This window comes from Benincasa hispida, chromosome 1 (genome assembly GCF_009727055.1).
Source record: "Benincasa hispida cultivar B227 chromosome 1, ASM972705v1, whole genome shotgun sequence".
Taxonomy (NCBI): Eukaryota; Viridiplantae; Streptophyta; class Magnoliopsida; order Cucurbitales; family Cucurbitaceae; genus Benincasa; species Benincasa hispida.
Window position 1 is genome coordinate 44,474,405 of NC_052349.1, and position 9,745 is coordinate 44,484,149.

At 31.1% G+C, this 9,745-nt stretch overlaps 1 protein-coding gene across 1 annotated transcript; it reads right to left on the bottom strand.

Moving 5' to 3' along the window:
- Positions 1-6,039: 6,039 nt before the first annotated feature.
- On the bottom strand, positions 6,040-8,898 carry LOC120072001 (MLP-like protein 34). Its single transcript, XM_039024428.1, has 2 exons — positions 8,674-8,898; positions 6,040-6,456 (listed from the first exon to the last, which is right to left on the bottom strand). Exons 1-2 carry the CDS (start codon positions 8,864-8,866, stop codon positions 6,182-6,184), a joined length of 468 nt encoding a protein of 155 aa, XP_038880356.1. The 5' UTR covers positions 8,867-8,898; the 3' UTR covers positions 6,040-6,181.
- Between the last annotated feature and the right edge of the window lie 847 nt (positions 8,899-9,745).

Sequence of the window (9,745 nt, forward strand, 5' to 3'; positions counted from 1 at the left end):
TCAATCTAATAAACTAAGATCCGAGGTTATTTCATGTAATTTAAACAAGAATGTAGAGACATACAAGTGGATCTTGTTTAAATAATAACCTAAACGGTTCGTAGTAGATGGATAAGGTTGGGTACCTTATCTTGGTGATATTACGATTACGGTCCGTATTGTAGGTATTACACGTGTTAGAAAGTGCTACAATGATCTGATTCTGATCATTCATGTAGAGACATGTGAGCGGTATCCTATACAAAGAGTTTGTATAAGACTGGATCACGAAATGATTAGTCTCTTTATATAACGTCGTTAATAATAGACACTTACATTTCACTAGAATGACCATAGGTGACATGACCTGAATCCTAAGTGAGTTGTAAACTTCTACTTAGGAAGGCGATCCTTTGATTTGTATGGGTGAGAGTGGCCAGATTTCCAACTCAACATGCCTACCATTTTGGAGATTCATCTAACTTGGGAGCTAGGAACACAGTTACACGAAACAGAATTCGCTCCTTCCCCGATGCAGGGGCAAGTAGATAAATTGCTCCCTTAAGGGTTCATTTCGGGGCTTGAACATAGTGGCCACACTCTCTTCTAGCTCGAGAGGGACTTAGTCATAGTTGGACTATGACTTATTGTTCATTAGAAGAATCAATGGTACTTAAGGAGTTAGATGTAACTACAAGGGCAAAATGTTAATTTTGGCCCAACTGTACTTATGAGCAATTTGTGAAGGGTCATCGCACTGTTGACTTGTTATATCCAGTGGACATAGAAATTTATCTGTAGTGCGAAGAGTGCAGCTATTGATCTTTAGTGGAATGATCTACTGTTAAAGGATGTTGGGTAATTTAACTAAAGAGTTTAATTCATTATCTGAGTACCGTTGGAACTTCAATCTACACGTCCATAAGGTTCTCTCTATAGTTCAACAGTGATTTCATTGAGAATTATTTTTGGATTAATTTGAAGTGTTCAAATTAATGGAGAGAATTAATTATGTATATGATATAACTAATATAATCTATTTGATACATTATAATATAAGGTAATATGAGAGGAATTTGAATATGATTCAAATACTAGTTATATGAATGAGATTCACGTAATTAAATTTAATATAAATATGATTTATATTAAATACCATAAATAAGTTGAGAGGAATTAAATATTTGAATATGATTCAAATATTAATTATATGAATGAGATTCATATAAATGAATTTAATATAAATGTGATTTATATTAAATGTCATGTATTGTTGAGAGAAAATATATCTATAGGTTATCTTGTATTTGATACAATATGTAACTATAGATTATGTGTTATATGGGATATAACATATAGTTTATATATATATATATAATGAGGTTGTTATTATATGTATAATTATTATTAATTTAATTTTATTAAATTAATATTAATTAATTAAAGGAGGGAGTTGCCCCAAATTTCTCTCAGCCAAATACGAGATGAGAGAGATGGTACTCAATCATCTTCTTCCTGAAAAACATGGAGAGAAAGAGTTCTCTCTAAGAAAAATTCACAGAGAAGAAAAGTTCTTCTCTTTCCTCTCCACTTCTCCATCTCCTTCCCTCTTCCTAAGCCCTAAGACAGAGCTCACAACTCCTGTCATTCTCAATCCCTACGGAGAATGCAGAAGGCTCCAGTTGGTGGTGTCCTTTTGGAGAAGGAGATCTGTTCGTGACTTGTTCAAGGAATTCTTGAAGAATAGTCTACAAAGGTATAGGTTTCTGAAACCTTAAGTTTTCCTTTAGTATTGCATGCTATAATTTATGTAAATGCATATCTTGTTCTTGTTTAACTGTAAAACTTATATACAATGAAAAAAATGAAAATTGGGACGATCTTACTTCCGCTCACGGTTCTCTCTAGTTAGAGTTCCTTCATACTTATCATACACATAGCATAACTGAAGTCAGGCCTAGTAAAAATCATCAGATACATAATACTTCCAACAACATTACAATAGGGAATATTAGATATCTCTAACCTTTCTTGTTCAGTAGTAGGACACCGAGATGAAGAAAGTCTAAAATGAAATGCTAAGAGTGTTGAAACTACCTTACAACCAGACATGTTATACTTCTTAAGTAGTTTATGCACATAACTCTTCTGTGAAATAGTTAACAAATCTTTCTCCTATCTATTTTCACATCCATGCCTAAGATTTTTTTCAGTTCACCTAAATTTTTCATCTCATACTCACAACTTAACTATCTTTTGAGTTCACAGATTTCAGCATAATCCTTAGACACAAGTATCATATCATCTACATAAAGAAGTTGATAAATATATGTACCTTTATGAGATAGTACCCAATGCACGTAGGCATCATATGAGCTCTTATGAAATCCGTACTTCAAGATAAAGGTATCAAACCTAATATACCACTATCTCGGTAGTTGTTTTTGTCCATACATGGACTCGTGAATACGAATAATGATGTCTTCCTTTTCCTTCACCTCATAGCCTTTAGATTGAGCCATGTATATCCCCTCTTCCAATTCTCGATGAAAGAATGTTATGGTGACGTGCATCTATTCAATAAATATATCAAAGTGAAGAACAATAGATGAAATTAATCGAATGGACAAATGCCTCACCATTGGAGAAAAAATTTCATAAAAGTCAACTCTCTCTTTCTGTGTATAGCCCTTGGCCACCAACCTAGGCATATTATCACCTCTTGTACATGGCTTGAAATTATAAATCCACTTTGACTTAATAAGTTTCTGATTAGAAAGCTTTGGTACCAATGACCATGTCTGATTCTTCTATAACGAAAACAACCCTGCTTCCATAGCATTCTTCCATTGTTCCTTCGAATCAAATACAATTTCCTCCTCAAACGTAAAAGGCTCTACTTCAATACTTTCGGCTATACAGGTAAGAGTATAAGTAACTAAATCAGCATAACCATACCTTGTAGGAGCCTGTCTCACACTTTGAGGTCTGTCACATGTAAGTTGATAGTTCTATAGGTCATTGTTACTTGCACTTCTTCACGGAAAGCTCCCTCATCAATCAAAATCCTCTATTGTTGAGGCTATCCACCATCAAAACTAGATTACTATGAAGATTCTGTTTGTGAAACTAGTGATGACTGATCAATAGATTCACTTGAGCTAACTGATGGTCGTGCTTTAGAATCAACTCTAACCTCTACCTCAACCTGATGAACTGTCTGTTTTTTTTTTTTTTTTTTTTTTTTTGTTGCTCCTTGACATAAAATGACATCTCTTCTCCATTAAAAGTTCCATATCTACTAATGATACATTTATTTATGCTCTCATCCAAGCATCAAAATTTATATCCTTTAACATCCTGAGAATAGCAAATAAACATATATTTCAGTACCCTCTTATTTAGCTTTCCTTCCTTAGCATGAACATAAGTTGAAGATCCTAATACTCCAAGATGACCCAAACTTGGAACTTTTCCTGTCCATATCTCTTGAGGAGTGTTTAAGCCTAAAGCAGAAGACGAACTCCTATTAATGAGATATTGGGGAGTTTAAGTAGCTTCCCCCCAAAACTTTTAGGGTAATGAAGCATTTGTCAAGTGACATTTTGTGCACTCCATAATTGTTCTGTTAAACCTCTTAGCTAAACAATTTTGCTGCAGAGTGTACATAGTAGTAAAATACCTCATGATTCCCTTAAATTTGCAAAAATTATTGAATTTTTTACTCACAAACTCTAAACTGTTATCTGTCCTCAGATATTTTACCTTCCTACCTGTTTGGTTCTCAACCTACTTCTTCTATTCATGGAATTTCCCAAAAACTTCATCCTTTTGTTTAAGTGGATACATCAACACATTCCTTGAAAAATCATCAATAATTGACATGAAGTATCTTGAACCTCCCATTGAATATACCTTAGTAGGACCCTACAAATTTGAATGAACATAATCTAGTATACCTTTAGTTGAATGCTTACCTTTCCCAAACTTCACTCTGGTAGACTTTTCTATTATGCAATGTTCACAAAATAGGAGTTCAATGTCTTTAACTTCTCCAAGCAAGTCTTATTGTGAAAGAACCTGTTGACCTCTTTCACTCACATAAATTAACCTTTTTTTCATAATATAGACATATCTATCTCTTTGCCATATGCAACAACACCACTACCTGAACTTGTAGTACCCTCCAACACATAATGGTCATTCCTCAAGGTCCTCTTTCAGCTTAACCAAAGAACTTTTGATAACCTTCAGATCTCCCTTCTCAAATTTATAAGAATAACCTACTCTAACTAATTTACCCAGAGAAATTAGACTTTGTTTGAGTTCTGGAATATACCTTACATTTCTAAGTATTTTGATCAACCCATCATGTGTTGGTATTCGACAGACCCAGATCCTTTTACATCACAGGCACTATTATCACTAAGCAAAACTTTTCTCCCCATCATTTTTCTAAAAGTCAATAAAATTAGGAGTCATATGATACGTGCACCCTGAATCCATGACCTAAGCATCTTGAATATCCTTGCTAGACATCAACAAGACCTTTGCTCAATCATATCCTTCAGTAACATTCGTTACACTAGATTCACTTGCATGCATGCTACCTGATGCTTCTTTGGTATTGTTTAAAGGGTAATGTTTCTTAAAATTTCCTTGTTTATGGCACAATAAATACTTTTCGGCTTTCCCTTTTAATTTCGACAGGATCTCTTCTCTTTTCCTTACCGGTTCTTTTTTTTTTTTATTTCTTTCTTTGGCCATGACTAACTCTCCTTCCTTGCATTCCTTTTTAATTTCAAGATTTCTAGTTCCCAAGGCATCCAACACTATATCCATGGACAATGAATCTCGTCCATATTTAATAGCTGCCTTAACTTCTCAAAACGATTCGGACAATGAATTTAAAAGAATGACTACTTGATTTTCATTCGATATCTTCTCTCCGATGTTATTGAGATCAATTATAATTTTTTGAAATTCATCTAAATTCTCTTATAGGCCTTTACTCAAGTCCATCTTATATCCAAAAAAAATCTTTTTTAGATATAATTTATTTGGCAAGTACTTAGTCAAATAAATACTTTCTAACTTTTTTCATAACTCCGCAGTAGTAGTAGCCTCATCTAATAGCCTAAGCATCCCATGTGAAAGATACAGAATTATCGTCGAATAGGCTATTTCATCCATATCCTTTTTTTTCATCGTCTGTAATTGTGGGTGGAAGGTCTTTTTCATCTAAGATTTTAGCTACTTTGCCCTAATAAAGTGAAGATACAATTAATTACAAAAATGTCATTGGATACAATTTACATAATTGCCATTGGGTTTTAATTACTCAATTTCTCTCAAATAGAACCCACTTAAATATCTAGGTTGTTTTTAAATATAGAAAAATGAACCTAAATATTTACAAAATATAGAAAAATTTTAGAACTATCAATGATAGATGTTGATAGATACTGATAGACTCTATTAGTATCTATCATTGATAGTTCTAAAATTTTGCTATATCTTGTAAATATTTTCAATAGTTTTACCATTTCAAAAAAATTCTCTAAAAAACTAGTTATTTTCAACATCTGTTTTTCAAAAGTTATAATGTTGCTTCTATATTTAGCTAGTTATCTAGTTAACCCTTTTAGTCACCCTAATTTCATTTTTCCAAATTTAGTTAATTTTAATCAATCTTAAATTTTATCTCTGTAATTTTAATAAATCTTTAATTTAGCTCTTCAAACTTTAAATTTATCGTCGCTTGGTTAAATAATAATAATAATTTTCATACAAGAAAGGTACCATATGAATATATATTTTCAAAATTATAGACAAAATATGTTCATAGAGACTACATTTTTTTTTTTTTTTGGAAAAAAAACAACAATAACTAAAAGCATGGACTATAAAAATTTAAGATTTATTTCTCAAGCATGTGTACTAAAATTGAATATTTGAAAATATAAAGACTATAATATAAAAACCGAAATGATATTTTTACCTTATAATAGTTAAAATGTAAAGAATAAGTTCTCATAAAAGAACAAATGTATAGAATAATTAAGGAAGCATGCCAATATTATGTTAACATTATAATAACATTCAAGGTACACACACAACAATGGAAGTTAAGAGAGAAAGCCATCTTATTTAAGATAATAATTTCAAGAACCAATCCAAAGTTGGTATTACATTACTTTTTTTAGTTCAATTGTTTGCAAAGGTGAGCATCCACATCTTTGCATATTTTAACTCCAAATTGGAGATAGCTATTTGGTGGAGCAACATTTTCATTTGCCTTCACAAACTCCACACACCAATTAACTGAGCTATTGCCATTGTTTCCACCATCATTGACTTCAATTTTCACATTGAACATTTCAAAATCTTTGAATAAATCTCCTTCAAGACATTCATAAATGATTGTTTTGTTAGGCTCATCCACAAGTAGCTTCACCTTTACTTCAACTGAGCTACCTGTGTACATATATAATGTTTCCAACCCCAAATCAATGGTTAAATCATCATCCAACCCCATAACTCAAGTTATTTGGTTATAAGAAAAATTAAAGAAGAAACTAACATATATCGTTTGTAAGTTGAAAATTACTTAAACAAAAATTAACTTACAAGTTTATTCGATGAAATTTCAGGATTATATTAAATAGGTAGTCTCTAAAGTTTAAAAGTTATTCAACGTGTGTATTAAGTCTTTAAGCCTTTCAATTTTATATCTAATAAATAACATATTCGATATTATCTTTTCAAAATTTACTGGATGTAAGATTAAAGTTTAATGCTCTTTATTAATAGACATAAATTTTAATTTAATTTTGTCTAATACATTTGTAAATTCTAATTTTTTTTAATGTATCAAGGACCAATTAAAACACAAAATTAAAAGTATTGAAGGACCTATTAGACGGAATTTTGAAAGCTCAAGGACCTAGTAATAGTTTAGAGTTGAAATCGTATAGCCTTGAATAAGTTTGTAATTTTTAAACGGTTTGAGAAGGAGTGAATTGAAGTCATATAGATTTGGCCAAGTATTAGACAAGCATTGTTTTGTAGGATTCATTAAAGTAGCTTTGGTTTAGGTAATTATCCAAGTGTTGTGTTAAATTTATGAATGTTTATGTTTATGAATTGATTATTTATTCATCAAGGTTTGGTTGGGGCCCGTGGTGGGTGTGAGATTATTATTTTGTTAAGTTTTATTTTTTTTCTTTTTTTTATTGTTATGTTTATGAAGTTTGAATGTTATGTAGGGTGGGTTGAGATTAATTTTCAAATGTTGGGTTGAGAGTTTTTTCATACATTTTATCTTGAGATAATGGGCTATAATGTCTTAATTTAATCAAATTTTCGGTAAATTTGATGCTTTGGAAGTATCTTTTGGAATCACAAGCTCACAACACATGTCATCACACTTTCTCTTATATGTTCCTCAAGGCACATTGTTTGGACCACTATATTATATATGTAAATATGATTTTCTAACACACTTCTCTCTCTCTTTTATGTAATAAAGAATACTATCGACGACTTTGTTTGTTTAGTTGAAACTTTATGTGAAAACTTTTAATTTGCTTAATTATTATGTTCTAAATTTCAAGATATTGAGATCAATTTGTTTAAAAGAAGAAATAATGGAATCACCAAAAAAAAAAAAAAACGTCATCTCCTGACAATGCCGTCGAGAGTTAAGTTATCTCCCAACAGGCAAGTATGTTGTCAAGAGTTTGATTCAGAAATTGAGTTTTTGAATTTTTGAATCAAATTTCCAACAGTATTGTACACCGTCAAGAGAACGGGCAATGGCCGATGGTCACTTGACGCCGTTGGGAGTCCTCATCTCCCAATGACGAATATTACGCATCTGGAGTTTGTTCAAGCTCCAGACGGTATGGCTTTGTTCTTCGAGAGATGGACTCTTGATGGGTATTCCTTGACTATTCTCCCGACTAGGCAAATGACGTTGGGGGTTGATCTCTTGACATGAGTTTAATTATTTTCTGACGAATTTGGCATTGGGAAAATATTGTTTGCTTGTAGTGATTTGATATTTATGAAATTTATGTGATCTATTATGATAGAAAGTGGAAAGTACAGAGACCCTATTAAATTTTATGCAACTATGAAAATTTAGGGTCTAAACTTGTACTTTAGCCTTATTTTATATGTATAAATAGCTCATTTAATTTGGTTATATCTTACATGTCGATTATGCAGTTGATTATATTATAAGATTATTCTCAAAATTTTAAATTTATGTCTACTTGATCCGTGAAGTTTCGGAAAGGTCTAATAGGTCATTGAACTTTCAATTTTGAATTCAATAGGTCTTAAACTATAAAAAGTATCTAATAGCTAGGTCTTTAAACATTCAATATTTGCATCCAATAAATCTTTGTATCTTAAATTTTGCAATTAGATAGTCATAGATCTAGTCAACATTCTTTTTTTTATATAAATTCATATATCTACTAGACAGAAAATTGATAGTTTAGTTAGACAAAAAATTAAAATTTATATTCAATAGACCTATAAATTTTTAAAAATCCTAATAAATTTCAAAGAACTAATGTTGGACACAAAATTGAAAGTTTGATAGATGTATTAGACATTTTGAACATAGGTTTGAAAGTTTACGAATAAGAACGAGAGCAAGAGTGTGAGCAAGAAGAATCTCACCGAAACCAAAGTCGTATTTCCAGACGGAGACACTGCCATGAGTGAAACTATTTCCTTCTACAAACTTATAGCTCTCAACATTTCCAGGGAACATTCGAGGAAAATAGTCCATTTTGTTCTTAAAAAACTGATAAAATCTTTTACCAGATGACTTCAGCTGCACCTTCTCGGAGATCTTAGCAATCTGAGCCATTTCTGCAAACTACTGCAAGACAAGATGATAATCTGTTCATCCATGTCCAAATGAAGTGCCTTTTTATAGCCAAAATGGTATCAAAAAGTGGGATTTTATTGATGATGACTTTTGATTCTTCTTGTTGAATATAATCATCATTTTTCAAGTAACAATGAATATATATGCATAATCAAATATTCTGTTCTATCTGTAAAGCATTTTGCATTTGCTTGCTGATGAATAGGAGCACTTGAGATTATATTCCGTCCGATTTCTGAATGTCTTAGCCCTATTTAATAATCATCAAGTTTTATTGATGTCACAAACACTTGCCAACTTTTCTTTTGCCTTATTAGAGTGGCATACAAGAGGATCGACACGAAAATGTGATAGAAGAAGAGTTTTAGCATGTGAGAGTACTATTGTACGAGTGAGTGTGAGTATGAGGAGGGAGAAGTGTGAGTCGCTTATGAAATTTAAGTTATTAGTACAAAAATCTCAATTAATCATTTGATTTTTTTTTTTAATTTAAGCTTACAAAAACTACTTTAACCACTTGTGTATTTTTGTTTTGCTATCTACTATGTAAAAGCATTTTTGAAAGATAAAAATGAGTTTTGGAAACTAAAAAATGGGATTTTTAAAAATAGTAAAATAAGGAAACTATTTACCAAAATTTTAATCTTCTTTGATAGAAGTCAATAAAAATCTATCAGTACCTATTAATGATAGAAGTTCAAGAATTCTATCACTGATTTCTATTAGAAATCTATCATTGATACTATCAATATATATATTTTTTTATTTTTATAAATAGTTTGATTTTTTTTTATATGCGAAAATTTAGTATGTTTTCTGATAACTTTTTTTCTTTTTTCTGGGAATTTAAATAATTTA

Bases quoted from the DNA above. Each gene is read 5' to 3' on its own strand.
- LOC120072001 (XM_039024428.1), bottom strand. From the start codon at position 8,866: ATGGCTCAGATTGCTAAGATCTCCGAGAAGGTGCAGCTGAAGTCATCT. The intron at 6,457-8,673 runs GTGAGATTCTTC...ATATGTACACAG, and splicing joins GAAATACGACTTTGGTTTCG to GTAGCTCAGTTGAAGTAAAG.